The sequence below is a fragment of the Staurois parvus genome, unplaced genomic scaffold (genome assembly GCF_062004578.1).
Source record: "Staurois parvus isolate SC_StPar_1 unplaced genomic scaffold, SC_StPar_1.0 ptg000218l, whole genome shotgun sequence".
Taxonomy (NCBI): domain Eukaryota; kingdom Metazoa; phylum Chordata; class Amphibia; order Anura; family Ranidae; genus Staurois; species Staurois parvus.
Window position 1 is genome coordinate 5,394,486 of NW_028318014.1, and position 18,261 is coordinate 5,412,746.

General features: G+C 41.6%; 1 protein-coding gene across 1 annotated transcript in view; it reads left to right on the forward strand.

The window, feature by feature from the left end:
• The window catches only part of SKIC3 (SKI3 subunit of superkiller complex), a 133,850-nt gene that overhangs the window by 23,913 nt on the left and 91,676 nt on the right, over positions 1–18,261 (forward strand). Inside the window, exons 5-7 of the mRNA XM_089679150.1 lie at positions 13,543–13,618; positions 14,760–14,900; positions 16,549–16,647. Of these exons, the coding sequence (XP_089535276.1) occupies positions 13,543–13,618; positions 14,760–14,900; positions 16,549–16,647 (316 nt within the window). The remainder of the gene's footprint in view (positions 1–13,542; positions 13,619–14,759; positions 14,901–16,548; positions 16,648–18,261) is intronic.

Consider the following 18,261-nt stretch of genomic DNA (forward strand, 5'->3'; position numbering starts at 1 on the left):
ACGGACCTTTCCAAGATGGAAGGAATTTCCGTTCCTTGATCTGGTCTCTTGCAAAGTTGTATAGATAGACCTTGTCACCAATCTCATATTCCTTCTTGGAGGTTTTGAGATCATAGTATGTCTTAGCACTAGTTGCAGCTCTTTCCAAATTTCGCTGGGCAAAGGCAAAAGCATATTGCAGATGTTTACGTAAATCCTCTATGTACTGGTGTGTGGTGGTAGCATTGATCAAATTTTGATCTGTAGTGCGATACAATAAGTGCTGGGGCAGTACCATCCGTCTACCTGTCATCAGTTCAAAAGATGACATTTTTGTAACTGTATTCGGAGTAGCCCTCAACGCCATCAGGACCAGCGGGAGCTTGACATCCCAATCTTTGCCTGTTTCCTTAACAAATTTCTTAAGGACATTAACGATGGTCTGATTGTATCGTTCTACACCACCACTAGAGGCTGGCCGATAGGCGATATGCAATTTCCTTTTAACCCCCAAAATTTTCCACAATTTGGCCATTACTTCGCTAGTGAAGTGCGATCCTCTATCAGACTCTATCCTCTGAGGTAAACCAAAACGTGAAAATACATGATTTATTAGCAATGCAGCACATGTCTCGGAGCTGTTATTTGGTGCTGGTATACATTCGACATACTTGGTGAATAAACATGTAACCGTTAACATATACCGATTTCCTCGTGAAGATTTTGTTACTGGCCCAATAAAATCCATCTGAAGGTCTGACCAAGGCATACATATCCCCCTCTTCTGGAGGGGTGCTCTGTGAGTTGGCTTGGTAGGTTGAAATTGGGGACATATTAGGCAACCTTGGCAGTATTCCTTCACATCACGTAACATATGAGGCCAGTAGGCATAATCCCGCAGGATCTCATACGTGATCTTTTCCCCACGATGACCGGAAGTGGGAGCATCATGGGCATGCTGTAGCATCAAACCTCTAAATTTAAGTGGGACGACCCATTGTTGTACGCCACCCTTTGAGGTTCGTATCAACAATCCCTGGTATAAAGAGAATTGGGATTTGGATTTCATTAAGATACGTAAATCCTCCTTCCCACTACATACTTCCTTATTTATGGGATTTTGGTTGGGATCTTCTATATGACTATAAAACAAGCCAATTATTGGGTCTTCTTTTTGGGCAGTAATTAAATCCTCACTAGGAGAATCGTGACTCCACTGTAATGCATTCGGATCACCAGCTGTTCTGGCCTGTTGCCTGGTGACAGCTTCAACCTGTACGGTACCTAAAAATTGATCAATGTCTAACAGTTCACCGGTGATTGCCCCTTCCTTGGCTAGAGAATCGGCCAGATCGTTCCCTTCTTTCTCGGCACCTAGAACCTTGGAGTGGCCTTTGGTCTTCTTGAAGTGCAGGGTGAGATCATTGGACCTTACCAGTTCATCGATGTGACAAAAGAGCTTACCATGTTTCACGGGTTTGTGATTACTCTTGTTCATGTTGTTTCGCTTCCACCTAGGGAAATACTCCACAAAACTATTCCTGACATAATTGGAATCGGTTATGATGGCACACTCTCTGATGTTGAACTCTATAGCCATCTCAACTGCTCTAAGAATTGCAGTAAGTTCAGCAACCTGACTGCTTTTTGGTCCAAGTTTGTATCCCACAGAAATTGGGGTGACACCTTGGGTCCAAACGATTCCAATACCTGCCACTAGTTGGAGCTGTTCCCCATCCTTGTGATGAAAAGCACAACCATCCACATATACACACGGCAGCTGTTTACAGTATTCTTCATCGTAAACCTTGTAGGGAGAGAACAGTTGTTCTTCCAGAAAGTCAGTGTCCGGGCCCTCCATAGCAGGCGTAGTTGCGGAACAATCATGGAGCTCGGCTAGGCCCTGGGCTACTGGACTTTCCTTGTTCTGTTTATACCGAATTTCAAGAGGCCACCCTTGCAAAGACAAAGTCCAAGCAGTGATGCGGCTATTAGACACATTTCCTCCCTTGATACGTTCACTCTTTAAATACTGTAAAGGCTGGTGTGCCGTTTCAACAATGATTCTCTCTCCCTGAATGTAACTGCGGAAATTCTGTAATGCCCACACGGTGGACAATAGAGCTTTTTCACAGTCACTGAACTTTACTTCAACCGGGGACAAAGTTTTACTGGCATAGGCAATCACCTTACTGACATCATCACGTTTCTGGTAAAGAACAGAACTCATACTTACCTGCGTAAACCCTGTCTCTAGATAGAAATTTTTACCCCCTTCGGGATATCCGAGACACGGAGCTTGTGTGAGACGTTCCTTTAATTCCTTCATGGCGTCCTCCTGTTTCTTACCCCACGACCATTCGACATCCTTCTTCAGTAGGTGAAGCAGTGGCTTGCTTATCTCGGCGTAATTATCAATAAACTTACGCGAGTAGTTTACCATACCTAGGAATGATCTCAATTCTTTAAGGTTAGTAGGGACTTTACAATTCAGAACCGCCTCAACTTTCTTCTTTTGTGGGTTCAAACCTTCAGCAGTAACTTCATGGCCTAGGAAGTTTACCTTCGTGCGACACCACTGGGCTTTTTGTAAGGACAGTTTAACTCCTGCTGCTTTTAATTGGCCCAGGACATGCCGAAGTTCTGTAATGTGTTTGGCCATATCAGTACTTTTGATCAGGATATCGTCCACATATGCCAACGTCCCCCTTTCGAAGGCGTCTGGCATGGCCTTGTGCATGAACACAGCAAATTCATGTCCGGAATTTATGAATCCGAAAGGCATTCGTACCCAACAATATTGTCGATTCCCAAAACTGAAGGCCAGTTTGTATTGGTCTTCCTCGCTCACCTTTATGGTCCAATACCCCTGTGCACAATCCAAGGCTGTGAAAACTTGGGATCCTTGGAGCTGGGCGAGACATTGGTCTATGTATGGGACAGGCCATCCTGACATGTATACACGTTTGTTCAGCTGACGGAGGTCAGCGCACAAACGCCATTGTCCATTGGGTTTTAAAATACCCAGGATCGGGTGGTTGTAGGAGCTGTGGATGGGCCGAATTATACCCCTTTCATGTAACTTCCTAATAATCTCAGCTAGAGATTCATAGGAAGCTAATGGTAACCTATACTGTCTTACGAATACTGGTGGGGCATCTGGATCTGTTTGGATCCTAGCGATGTGTAGGTCAGTAGTCCCACAATCGTAAGAATCCTTGGCAAAGATCTCTTGGAATTCAAGGAGAAGCTCTCGGAGCAATTGTCGGTCGAGATCATTGGCACATGCATCGGCGAGGGCCACCATCTCTTCCACTAACTCCTTGAATCCAGGAAAGCTTTCCGGCTGACCTATCTCATATGCCTCTTCAAGTTTTGTAGTGAGGTCATTGGATATGTGATGTGTGTGTGTGTTCTCCTGCCATCCAGGTTCTTTGGGGTACTCTTGTTCTTTGATTGGGTGATCAAAGACAATTGATGTCTCTTCGATTCGACAGGTGCCATCTTTAGAATCGAATGGATAAATGGACTCTATGGTGAAAATACCCTCTGGTAATGAATGGAATGTTTGTTCAATTAATTGTTCCTCCGACAAATATTCATCGGGGATGAGTCCAATCACCTGGTTAGTGACCCCAAAGGTATAATATTCAGTCTCTACCGCTAGACCAATAAGGGTCTCTTTGGGTAAGACAATGTCCTGATTGGACAGATTATGTATGTAAATGTACATCGGGGATTGATGTGTGTTGACTAGGGGCGTGTGTGTAATGTTCAGTTCCTCCCCCTGCATTTTATGGGAGAGGCATACTAATGCATCTGACCCCTTCAGTCTATGTCCCTTTTTGACTTGGATGGGGAGTATGAAATTATTTATGCCCTTAGGAATTGTAATCTTTTGGGCTACCTGGACTTCAACAGCATAAGGCATCTGTTGCTGGGATTTTAAAGCTAAGTCCAGATTTTGGTATTTTTCGGGGTCCCCCTTTAGTCGACTCCATAAACAGTCATTAATTAGGTCGACTTGCGTTGCAAAGCGATGTAATATATCGTTGCCAAAATAAATTTTAGTTTGGGGATTATCCAAGACTAGGAACACATGGGTGGCTGTTTTGTTTCCTACAGTGACGTTTAAGAGACACCTAGCCATTGAATTGTGATCATCAGAGTCATCAAGGGAGTCTGAAATCCAATGACGCTGAGGTGTGGAGAAACGGATCATTTCCATTTCGGTCAGGTGTTTTATCAGCCCATGGCTTACAAAGCTGCGTTCCTGTCTCAAATCTAGTTTGGCATATTTTGACCTATTAAGACCATTTATCCGGATGGGGATAAACAAGTCGCTGTTAACCCTTTCAATACCTGTCAAGAATTGGGTATGATCTCCCCCTTTTCTTGGTTTATCCTCCTGATGAAAAGATATCGTAAGGATGTCATCTTGGAGGGAGATATCTTTTATTTTCTCTTGGGGAATTCTAAAAATGTGTTCCTCATCTCTTCTGATAGGGTTATGGTCATCAGGTTTGATAACCGTTACATCAGGAAGTTGGCTGTTCCTGAAATGGATTTCTAATGATCCAGGCCTTTCTTCCACCAGGTGGCAGTGTTGTCGGGAATGGGGAGTTTTAAGTTTCCCATATTTAATTGGGGTATTTACCTGTGACCACAGGACTTGGTTCACACAGTCAACTATGGTGTTCAGCCTTTTTAGGAAGTCCATCCCAATTATCATGTGGTGCTGGGAGATACTGGCAATGATGATGGGGTGTCTCAGTTCCTTATTACCCAGTTTCAATTTAAGCCAGGCGGTACCCGTGACTTGTAACGGGTCTCCACCTACACCAATCAATGAGCTGTCAAAACTTTTAAGTCTCGGCTTGGTGGGCATGACATTAGCCACTTTGTCAAAATGTTCCTGTGACATGATGGTTGCTTGGGATCCAGTGTCTATTAAGCCGACAATCGAAAGATCACTGGCATCCTGCACCTGCACCGTGGCATAATATCTCCCATCAGATTCAGTCAGCTCACACATGAAATTAGTGTGGTTGAAGATCTGTGGGCCCTTCAATAACCTATGACTAGCTCTTATCTCACCGCATGTGGTGGACACATCACCCTTATCCTCCCTGGTGGGATTCTTGGACTGTCTCAAGACAGAAGCACAACTAGACGTTGGTGCTCCGTCTGGCTTGTCAATCCCGACGACTTCCGATGCCGCGACTATATTAGGGGCAATAGATGGACACTGAAAAACAGGAGAATCATTAATCACCAACAACTGGTCCCCCTTTGCCTGAGAACTAGCTTCTCCATTAGTAGGCGTGTCAGGGACGGGGCACACATCTCCTGTCATTTGACTCAGTGTCCTTCCCTGTTGGTTTAAAGCTTGGTTGCCTGTTAATTCTGTGACCCTTGGTTGGTCACAGGAGCTGCTCCTAAAAAAGGATTGGATGGAAATTGAGTGACAAGCCTGTCCATTTGTTCAGCCATTTTGCTGACCTGTGCCTCTATTTGTCCAATACGCTCAGAGGAGTCATTCTGTTGATTCTCCCTTTTCCTATACTTGCGCTTGTATTTTGGACGAGACTGGTAATGAGACTCAGAGTCAGAACTACTGCTCTGGTCCCGACGCCATTGTTCTCTCTGAGGTTTTGGGGTCTCCCTGTTATTAAAGGGAGCCTGGGGTACTGTATCCCCCCTTTGAGCTTGAGGGTGTTCTTGGCGTGGAGGAAATCTTTGGAAGTCTGAATTTTTATTAAAATTGGGATTCTTATTGTAATTATGGGGCCTGTTGAAATTGGGGTTCCCATAAAAATTCCCATGTTGGTTTTGGCGAGGATAATAGAACCTCTGAGGATACCATTGCCTCCTTTGATTCTCATCACTGTACTGACCCTTACCATACTTTTTATTCTTCTCACTTCCACTACCGTAGTTCCCTGGCTTTTGTCTATCCTTTCTTACCCACTGGTTTTGGGGTGCAAAGTTATGGACCTCCTTCACTTGCTGGGTTTGAGGTACAAATCTAGGGGAACCATTGGTTTTACCCCCACGGACTACTTCCGCATATGATTTCTTCTCTGCCTGCAAATTTGGATTTGGAGGGGAAACGGTAGTGGCTGCTACTATCTTGGGGCTATTTTTGGGTTCTCTTTTTATCCCGCCCTCACTGGACTGTTGGATCGAGAATAAATAGTCACTCTCTCTCACCAACCAATCAAGAGAGCATCCCTTTCTGTAATCCTTTGCAAGTCCCAATTTTATGTAAGCAGGTAATGCTTCATAGAATAGTGTCTTGAATTCTGGCTGGTTAGGATTGGGATCCTTTTCAGCCAGGAAATAGGCATTTCTGAGGACAGCCAGAAATTCTGCAGGGCTTTGGTGAGGACCACACTTTAAATTGTAGGCCGCAGCCTTGGCAGAGGTTACAGTTTTATAAGGCCCAAATTCCATGTGGCACTTATGTTTAACCTCTCTCCAGGACTGATTGGAATAGGCCCTCAAGGTCTCAAAGAATTGCCGGTATTTCTCTTCAAACACCCATGGCAGCAATTCTATTTTGGTGTGGTCATCTCTAATGCCCAGAATCTCTAACGTCTGTTCATATGTTCTCATGTGTTCGGTGATCTCAAGGGACCCTTTCTTAGAAAACATAGGAACAGTGTCCTTCAGGAACTTAATAACCTTTGGGGTGTCATATCTCCTGAATGACCCCTGGGATTTCCCTTCCTGCCTATATGAAACCTCATATTTTTCTTCAGAGCGCTCTGGAGTGTATCTTGAAAGCTTAGGAGGTGACCTATATTCTGACCCTGACTCACTATCAGATACTTCGCTGTGATGCGGGTATCTCCGCTCATCAGCCTCTGGCTTGACTGGGTTGGTCCGTCTTTGGACCCCAGAATTTATTTGGGCCGTCAACCTTATAATCTGCTCCTCCAGAGTTTTCTGCTCAGATTTTATCAAGGTAAGTTCTGACTGGTCATGCTTATCCCCTGGGTGAACTTTAATTTTGACAGGAGATAACCTCTCTGATCTGAAGTACTCCACCTCATCTTTTAAGTCCTGATACTTCTTTTGAAGTTGTTTTAATTCCTGAAAGTTTCTTTCATATAGGTCCTGAGCACTTCGAAAGTCTCCGACCAATCTATCATAATGTTTCTCGGATTCGTCTAAACGAACACCGGCATGACCAAGCTTCCCTTTCAAAGACTCAATGTCCTGATTTTTGCTTTCTAACAAGAGGCGGGCCTCTGACAACTCTTCCCTTAGAGTCTTGGTCCGCTGGGCAGCTCCAGCGGTCATGAACCATAACATGGGCCAAGCTTCTAGGAGAAGTCTGTCACGGCTTCTATCACTTTCTGCTCCAGCAAATGCTATTAAAAACCCAACAACCTGGCCCTTTTGGTTGAACAGGTCCTCAAAGGTACTCATGGCCTGCTCTTTCTCTTCATCCACAAATTCATTATTGCTATCCCCCAAATTCAATCTCTTGCGGAGATAATTTATTACTTCATTTTCAACATACTTCTGCCAAGCACCGGCAGCTTTCCGAGCTGGCTTCATAACTTCCTGCTCAATGCCTTGAGCCGCCATATTTTCCTCGTTATGCTTGGAAGAGGTGGATCCGTGATTACTGGATGCCATTTTGATACAAAAGATATGTTTGACCAAGTGTACAAATATACAATCACCAGTGCGTTTTGTGTTATGGTACGATTTCTATGGCTCTCAGCAGTGCCTCCAAATTTATGTTGTGGTGGTTTATGTAAGGATATATATTATTTATAAAGGGCGTGTCCCTTTCCCTTAGATGAAATATTACAGTGCCTCCAGCCGTTAAAATACGGCAAATATTTAGTAAACCAATAATTTGGACACTTTGATAATTTGATCACCACTTATTATTATACCTTGAATTCTTTTAGCCAATATGATTTCGTACCATACACACAAAATTTGCCTTATAATAGATAAATATAAAAATTTATTTATGTACAAAAATTATATATATATTAACACAAAACGCAAAAGACTGGTGATAAATGAATATTGGTACACACAATCAAAATATATCCTACCAATGTAAGACACACTAATAATGTCTCTAACTAATTACATCAATCACAAATTTTAAATGATATGATATTTATTAAATTTATTAATAATTAATAATTTCGAATATCTCAAAGGTTATATTCTCGCATGCCGTGGCCATAGGATTGCAAGAAGTAAGCCCTTGATATGTGATACTCTGGTTATTAATATTCAATAAATTATGAAATATGGAAAAATTTATAATATGGCAATAAACAATTTTTAACAGTAACACAGTATCTTTCTACATATATCTAACTACCCAATATTGTTGTAATACACTAAGGTAATTTTATGATTCTACACAACAGAGAAAGTAATTAATACAAAATCAAATAAACATCTCACCACACCCGGACGTCAGACTAGGCAACTCTCCCGTGGATTTAGCTGGCAGTGGAACGCCTTTAGACGGATATATAGGCAAGTGATAGATTCAATAGGGGAGAATGTAGGAAGTTATAAGTTTTGAGGTTTAAAGTTTTAAGAAGTTTGAAAAGATGGAAGAGTAATTATTTCAGCAGAGATCTTCTTCAGATGTCAGGTCTTTCCATGAGGTCTTTATGAGGGTTTTTTTTTTTCTTAAAGCACATGGGCTTTTATATCCACTAGTCCATTGTTCTAAGATACCTTCCCACCAGGCTTCCTGATTGGCTAGTTGAGAAATGTGTGTACATAAGCTATTTCTCACCTGCCCGCCAGGTGGCGGTCATGTATCACAGAACAATGTGAGCATTTGAGATGACTCATACCTTGGGTGGAATCTTCAGGTAATTTCAGGAATAAAATATACGGCTCTTTCCAGATATAGCAGTGATACCTATATTATTCTAAATAGGGACCATGGAATATAGGTGTATATTCGGTTATTCCTCCTTGAAGTACCATCCTGTTTGTTTCCTGATAAGACATGTAACTAATGCTAGTTTATAATACATCTTACTTCCCATCATCTCAATACTCAAGTTAGTGATATATAGTTCCCATTGCTGAGTATTTAGTGGTGTTTAAAGTCTATGACATCTTATTTATAATCTGTTTTTGTAATACATTTTTGTAATGATCTACAGTGAACTTTTAGACTTAAATGTCCTGAATTTCACCCCTTTGTTTCAGAATCAACATTTTTCTCTGTGTAGGGAAAAAACTCTCTATTTGCATGGCCCTTGTATTGGGCTCATGGTAAACAATTGTTAATGCTTTCACCCTTGGTGAACAATAGTATATGGTAATAGTTTCAGAGGTCTGTTGGTTCATCACACTCTACAAGGTTTGGGTAAGCTCTCAGACAATCAGTTTGGTTCCTCTATTGTCCTGTCCAGACCTTGTATATGTTTACCTGCTTATTGAAGTCTGAATAATGGTGTTTGATCACCTGTAGAACTTTAAAATAGTATTGTCTCTAGGAGGAAAGAAAAACAATCCCTTCACCCATTCTCTCCAGTTCTTTAACTAGAATTCTTGGTAGTTCAACCAAGACAAAATTAACTCTTAACATCCGGTTATGCTGAGCTGTTTGCCATATAATACTATGTCTTGATAAAAGTCATATTCTTGAGACGTGATTCAAAAGCCCACAACAGTTTCAACCTTCCCCTGTCTTTCTTTCAAAGTTTGTGTTGGTTTGGAAGTCTGATTCTCTTTTTGTGCTCACGGACGGTCTGCAGAGAGGCTTGGCAGCCTCTTCTGCCATTATCTCCCATTGTCTTCAGTAGAAAATTGTGCAAGTGTACGGGGCGGGTTTAGGACTCTTGAGCACCCTTTGGGGTGGTTCAGAGTGTTGACATGTTGCCCAGGGGTTTTCTCCATTAGTTGCTTTACCCTCTCCTCATTGTAGCACTTTGGGACATCCCTGTTTGGGTTATTGTTAAAGAAAAAGCAGCGGTGTCTATCAATGAACATAAGAGAAAATGGGATTTTTTTTGTTACCGTAAAATCGTCCCTCCTCCTCCTCCCTCCTCCCTCCTCCTCCCCCCTCCTCCCCCCTCCTCCTCCTCCTCCGATTTGCCCATCATTGCCGATAAAAAATCTGCCAAAATACCAAAAAACGGCCGAACAAATAGCCCACTAACGATCCGAAAATCGGCCGATTTTATTTTCGGCCGAAAAATCGGCCGATTTTCGACCCATCTATGGCCCCCATAACTCCTTGTAGGTGGTTCTATAAAACCCTGTTTGATTATGGATAAAGAAAAAGCAGCTGTGTCTGCTAATGAACTCTGAGAAAGGGAATTTAGGGTGAGTATACCATACATAGGTGTGAATGGGCCCTAAAGCTTTCTTTATTTAATGAGACCTGCTCAGCTATTAAATGCAGAGGTAGACGGGTTGTCATACAGGAGCTGAGATTTAAATTTGTGTACATGTATCTGGGAATTGTAGGTAAGAGAACACTAATTGGTAAATATTTTTTTCACTAGAGGGGTCTTTTTTTTTTTTTTTCTGGAAATAGCATAATTGAATTAAGAGCTAGCAGCTTACTTTGCTTCATTTATGAATATGAATCTCAGCAAAAATCTGTTTCCTGCCCTTAGCAATCAATCTGATTATTCTCCTCATTTTCTTTTTGCTTAGCTGGACGTTTTGTCTTTGTGGTTGCTATGGGGATGTGACTTTTCACTTAGCCTAGTTTTTTTGCACAGTATCTTTAACGTGAAAGTCCAGACACAGGAACGCCTATCACCACTTTATGAGCACTGACAGGTTAAGAAAATGGAAGTGGATGGGATATATTAGGCAGCAAGTAAGCAGTTATCCATGAAGTTGACTTGCTGAAAGCAGAAAAAATGGGCATCGCATTTTGTTGTGCATGGGGTTGCATAGCCGCAGAGCAGTCAGGGGTACCCATGCTGACCCGTTTACCTAGGGAAGTGATGGCACCAGGATGCACTGTAAGAAGAATGCAAGCCAGTGGAGGCAATGTTCTTTTGGTAAACCTTGGTCCTGCCATTCATGTGGAAGTTACTCTGACACATACTAACTGCCTAAACGTTGTTGGTGACAAAATTCACCCCTTCATTATTATTATTATACATTATTTACAGTGGGGCAAAAAAGTATTTAGTCAGCCACCAATTGTGCAAGTTCTCCCACTTAAAAAGATGAGAGGCCTGTAATTGGCATCATAGGTAGACCTCAACTATGAGAGACAAAATGAGAAAAATCCAGACAATCACATTGGCTGATTTGGAAAGAATTTATATGCAAATTATGGTATTTGCAAATTATGGACTGTGTCGTTATGATTATGGAAGTGCTGATGTGATTTGACTTACTTATTGTTGTTGCATGATGTCCATGTGAAACTGTGTTGTTTGTTTTTTTTTTTTTTTAATTTGGATGTGTGGGAAAGAGTTATCATGGCTATCAGTTTTTTGGTTTTTTTTTTGTTTTGTTTTTTTTGTTTTGTTTTTTTTCATACTAGGAAGGTTCATACTTTTCTATTTCCTAGGTGAGAGGTAATCTTTCACTTCCAGTGGCAACTATCTAAGAGGGGATTTCCTTTTAATTTTGGAGAGGTTTCTTGTTACTCCTATGGTGTTTCTTGTACTTGATGTGAATGGATACAAAGGTATACAGACAATAAAAAATAAAAACCTGACGGGTTTTTCTCTTACCCACTAAAGACAAAAAGGTTGTCTTTAGATATTTAACCGCCTCATATGACGTCCTCCCATTCTAACTGTGCATGTGTGGCTCCCAAAGCGCGCAGCTCGGCGATCATCAGTGCGCTGTGTCCTTCGGACACAGTGGATCACCGATCCATGGAAAGAGCCTAAGATGTCGGCTCGGTCATGTGATCAGCTGTGTCCAATCACAGCTGATCACATGTAAACAGGGAAATACCGGTTATCGGCATTTCTCTACCAACGAGCTGTCACGCTGACAGCTCGTGAGGAGAGGAGAGCCGGTAATCGGAGGGGACATGTACACAGATCATCAGAGCACTGATGATCAGTGTGCCATGATGATCTGTGTAGCCCCAGCAGTGCCACCTGTCAGTGTCCATAATTGCCAGCTCTCAGTGCTCATCCTTGCCACCTGCCAGTGCCCATCAGTGCCACATTTCAGTGCCCATCTGAGCTGCCTTTCAGTGCCTGGGCAGGAAAGGGGTATAAGTGCCCTGTAGGCTAGTGGTTAATAAAGAACTCTGGACTGATGTAAAACCTTTTATTGATATATATTGACACCCCCTTACCATAAAGCGGAACTTTGGGATAGGCTAGTATTGTCTAAATACAAGAATCTTACTTGAACCTTGGTGTGCTTTGTGTATTTCTTCCAGCTCTGTGCTGTAATGTAGTGTAAAACTTTGCCTTTGTGCAGGAGCTTCCTGTAATAAAGACCAGTTACTGCTGCTCTCTCTCCTTGTACAGGGTGACTGGTCTTGTATCCGCCCCTGTAATTTTCTGCAGACAGCTCTGCTGTGATGATGTCACTAATAATTTTACAACGTAATATATGAAGTTTCAGTGCCATTTGGTGCACATGGTGTAGATTTACATCCCTTGTGACTATTGAGGAATATACTGTATTTAAATGAAAGTTTGTGTATCCAGAGTTTAGTTGTAAGTGCAGAGCAGTGGCTAAGTAGTTAGCACTTCCACCTGGCAACACTAGAGGAGTCAGTTCGAATCCCAACTGTGACACCACCTGCCTGGAGTTTGCATCTCCCTGTGCCTGCGGGGGTTTCCTCAAGTTATTCTGGTTTCTCTCCACACTCTCAAGACATGCTGGTAGGTTTTCTGGATCCTATCTAAATTGGCCTTAGTATGTTGGAGGTAGAGACTGATCTGAATGCAAATATATATGCACGCTGTACCTGTAATAAATAAAAGGCAAAACTTTTTTCTTATTTTGGGTAGAGTATTGGAGGGTTAAAAACCCTGTCAGTTTATTTGCCATTTGTGTCCTATTTGGAATAATTTCCTTTACTTCCTTTTCAATACAAAAACCAGGAAGTGAGCAGAAATTTCTCTAAAGTGAGAGAAATTCTCTTAGATGGTTAACTCTGGAGTACAGTAAGTGTCCCAGTTTGATAATTTCTCCCTTTTTTGTGTTTTACTGACAATATTTGGCAATTTCTTCCCCTTTGTTTCTGTGCCAGTGGTCACCAGGACAAGTAGGGATGATAATATCCTCAGCAGGCACACAAACTGAAGTGTTCTAACCCTTTACCTTTCTATCCAAGACCAGAAAAAAGTTTTGGCTTTACCCCTTAACCCACATATTAAAGTCGTTTGCACTTATTCCTTTTAACTGTCCCATTTCCAGCTCTATAATTACCATTTATTGGAATATATTCAAGATATGTCACATGAGCTAGACCAAATGATTTCCCAATTGATAAAACATTATTTTAAATAAATATACTCTTACAATCCAATGTCATCTCTCACATAACCAATATGTTCACTGAAGGATAGCCCATTCAATCAAGTGTGTTTGTTTGTTTTCTCCTAGCTCTGACAAACAGAAGTGGTGTGACATTTGTGAAAAACTGGTCGATCTGTACGAGCAAGATAGAAAAAACTTACAGGTGAGTGTGAATATTATCTACCACACTGCAATGTATATACAGAAATGTGGCAGTGAACATGGTGTGGAAGCACCTAGTTATAAGGATTGTAGCTGCTGTTCATTCATGTTTTTTTTTTTTTTTCGTAAAGTTTATTGGATGTAGTTTTGTGCACTCAAGGGGGTCTGTTTATAAAACATTCACTGTATGAATGTGACACATATTTGCACAGTTTAAAAAAAACTGATTTTCCTGATTGAGATACTAGTCACATTAGAGTAAATGTGGGAAATTTTTGTTCTTACTGTGCGGATAAACCTTTTTTTTTTTTTTTTTTTTGTGGATGAGTAGGGTTAGATACCCTATCAAGCAGGGGCGGACTGACCATGTGGAAACTCGGGCACTGCCCGAGGGCCTGAGGTTAGTAGGGGGCCCCATGAGATGCCTCTGGCACCAATTTCATAGGCTTTTTTGAGTTTGGGCAAGGACACGGGCCCCATGATCCCCTATTGCCCGGGGGACCATGAGTTGTCAGTCCGCCCCTGCTATCAAGCATTTATGTGTCTGGGTCCCCATTGGTGAGATTTACCCCACTATTTGTCCTGGTAATAGTTGTTAAAAGATATGTTAGGGGAAATCCAAAATTTTAGAGTTGTCCCTTGAAAAAGAAATACAAGAGGAAATCTTCCAATGGTGACACCTGTTCAGTAACAACTGTCTAAGGGGGGATTCTCCTCACATTGGGACATTTCCTCTCACTTTCTGTTGCATCTCTGAGAAAGGAAGTGAAGGGAAATTACAATGCTATGGTGTGCAGACAGCAAAAGAAAACTTGACAGGGGGTCTAACCCTTCCCTACTCCATCCAAAAAGAAAAAAAAACTTTTGTTCTAATGCAGATACAGTGGGGTACCTTCCACTGTCTTACCTATTGTCCCGCAGTAACCTCAGTCTGCCAGTCTAGTGTGGTAAAAAACTTGGTACCTCCAGGTGTGATGCGGCATCCCAGTGATGAACTCCCACTTTCTGCTGCACTCTGCCAAAATGGCCAATCACTGGTCTAATTGCTGTCATGGTTGGGGGGACGACGACACACAAGTAAAAAGCCATTTATACTGCATATTTGTTATTGCATATATGTATGTTTTTGTATTTTTATGCAGGCTGCACAAACATGGCAACAGTTTATAAACATGAAGCAAGATGAAGGTATTAACAAGAGTGAACTTTACAAGTTATGGAGAAAGATGACCCAGCTGCTGGCAGAGAACATAGAGTTCCAAGACAATGAGATCCAGCAGCAGGTAAAACATGACATTGAAATATCTTGTATGTAGGTGTACCCAGTGTGCCCACACAATGCATATTGTGCTCATGTTCGTATATACACAGGAATCACTTCAACCTCTATGTTTTAGTGATAAGAAGATTTAAATATTGCTTTTAACAAAAGTAACAACCAAAGATTAAAGAGAATATTCTTTTTTTTCCCCATTGTAGTGCTTGGGAAACGTTTATTTTTTTAAATTTTAATTCTAGATGGAGTATTGAGCACTTTTAACTTCTGCCAAATTTTTATTGCTGCCTATGTCCTTGCTGGGTAGATTCACCCACATTTATCTCAGTGACATTTGTCACCACAGAAACAAAAAGTGATGAGAAATTCAAACAAGTCAATGGGTACACCTGTTTTGGTGACAACTGTGTAAGAAGGGAATTCCCTTTGTAGGGATTTCTTCTCGCTTCTGTTGTGGGACAGGAAGTGAGGGGAAATTTCTCTAATGGGACACAAACATTACATTAACAAGAGTTTTAACCCTTTCATACTCTTTCCAAAACGTGGATGTTTGGTGCAGAGACTGAAAGGAGTTTTTGAGTTGCAAAAATGGCACCCTCCCCCGACATGGTCCTCCTTACAAGCTCATTGAAAAAATAACAGCTCCTAATGCTGTCAATCAGCCAGTGAGCCAATGAGAAGAGAAGGGGGTGGGGCCAAGCCACAGCTCCATGTGTGAATGCACACTAAGTAGCAGCTTGGGAATGCACCTGCTTGGGTGCCCCCTTAGCAAGCTGCTTGCTGTGGAGCACAGAAAGGAGTGAGGGGCCCGGAGCACTGGCGGGGGACCCAAGAAGAGCAGGATCCGGGCTGCTCTGTGCAAAGCCATTACACAGAGCAGGTAAGTATAACATAACATGTTTGTTTTTTTTTCTTTTAAGTTATTTGTGGAAATATAGACAACATCCCAGGATATGTACACAAGAGGAGAATCAACCCCAGACTGAACAGAAGGAATGTGTAATTGGTACAAAAAAAAGAGAGAGAAAATTCATGTGAAATGCAAGCTGAGCTCCTAGGTCAATGTACATTGGTGTCTTGTTGGACCATCCATTACTCAAAGGAAAAAGACCCAGACCCATGTCAGCTCTACTTTCACAGATGAAAAAATTAAAACTTCAAAGAAAAGAACACCATACCTTCTGTGAATCATGGCAGAGGCTCGAATATCTTTTGGGATGCCTTGAGTCTGGGAAGAGCACAATGAGATCTCAAGACTATAAAGGAATTCTAAAATTAAACATACTTCCCAGTGTCAGAAAGCTCTGTCTCGGTAACAGGTTATGGGTCCTCCAGCAGGATAATGTCCCAAAACATAGAGCTAAAAAAGCACTCAAGAATAGCCGAAAAGAAAACGTTGGACTATCCAAAGTGGCCTTCTATGAGCCCATCATCTATGGAAAGAGCTGAAAGATGCAGTCTACAGAACCGCCTTCCACATCTTTGCAATTATTTGTAGCTATTTTTATTTTGAGACTTTCCCTGGGTGTTTTTGTGGTTTACGCTAAGAGCACACAATGTACACTTTAAAATAAATTGTAGATAGTTATTTGGCAAATGTACTTTATTTTTCAATTGCTTTCATTAAGACAATATACAACCTGCTTTTATTCTAGCTCTTAAATGCCTTTGAAAATGCCATTTCCTACCTGGAAGAGGTACCAGGAGAAGAGCACCGTGCACTTTATCAGGACTTTGTTCTCTGCTTGTCTAAGGTACATCTTATATTCGTTTGGATAAGTCTATTCTGGAGCATTATATATGTGATTTGATGGTCTGATTTCATTTCATTATGCTTCAATGAAAATGAGAGGTTCCAACTGAGCTGATGTTGTCATCAACCAATTGCTGACTGCCGCACGTAGAAAAACATCCTGTCAGCAAGTGGTTAAAACAAGCTCGTGGTTTCAACTGCAGCCATGAGCTTGGTATTATTTTTACAGCCGGTGACCGACTGTGCAGTAAAAGTAATCAGAGTGGCTCCACAGCTGCCAGATCCTTATTACAATGGTGAGAATGATGGCCCCCTTGATATGGCAAAGTTAAATGGAAAAAAAAGTGTAAAAAAAAAAAAAGGTTAAAAACACCCCCTGCCCCCCCGCACATACATGCAAATGTGCATTTAGTTCCTGCACATGTATGTAAACAGTAATTGCACCATACATGTGTGGTCTCTCCGTGCATATCAGAGCGAGATCAATCATTCTAAGACCATTATTGATGATTACCTTTACACTGATAACCTGTAAAGTCCTTTAAAGTGTCTCCTATGAAAAAAATTTAGATACCGTAGTTTGTTGCCATTTCACTGGCGTGTATAATTTTGAGTCTTCATATGTTTGGTATCTATTTACTTGACGCAATATCATCTTCTATATTTTACCAAAAAATGGGTTTTGTACTGTGGTTGTGTGCACTAAAATTAATTTTAGTGTATTTTTTCCTGAAAAACTGGTGTGCAAAATACTGTGACATAAAAAATAGCCACCACTTTATTCTCCAGAGCCTCTGCTTTCTGAAGCTATATAATTAATGGGGGTTCTAAGTAATTTTCTAGCAAAAAAATACAGATTTGAGGCCCTGGGCCAAGTAATCTACATATTGAAATATCTTCAGTACACATTGCAATTGTCCCACGTAGTATACATTATGTACAGTTTGCAGTGATCCTCTCATGAATTAATCAGGATTGGATAAATCTAAATGAATCACCATTTCTGAACTTTCAAAATGTGTAGAACAGTAGTAGTCAATGTGAAAATTTCAAAGTGCTTCAAGTGCCCACCCAGACAGTTTGAGAGGGCTGCATAATCTCATCACGTTTTCATGTGTTGAGGTGCCTTGCATCAAATTAGGTAGCCTGTTAGAAATGAATGGGCTGCAACACACTTCTGTATTTTTTGCAGCATATTGCAGTGCGCACTGAAGAGGATCCAGGAATTAAATAAGCCCTATTATTGCCCCATTTATGCCAGTGACCACAGTCAAAACCCCAGCGTCCGTGGCAGTGGTTGCATTTTTAACCCCCAGCGATGCTGTCAGTGAAATACTAATAATCTCCCCCCCTACATTGGTGAGTAGTTGCAGTGCTATTCAAACCTCCCCAATGGTGGTTAGTCGCAGTGCCAGGTACACCTATACCCTGGAGGTCAGTGGCAATGTTATTTAACATCTCCACATATCCCCACCTTTGCCAATTTTCTGTTCATAGTTTCCTAACCCTCCTCCCTCCACATTGGTGATCAGTTACATGATCACACATTCCTGTGCCACTCTCTCTCCCTGAGGCCAGGAATTTACTTGTGCTGTTGGCAGAAATTACTCCACCT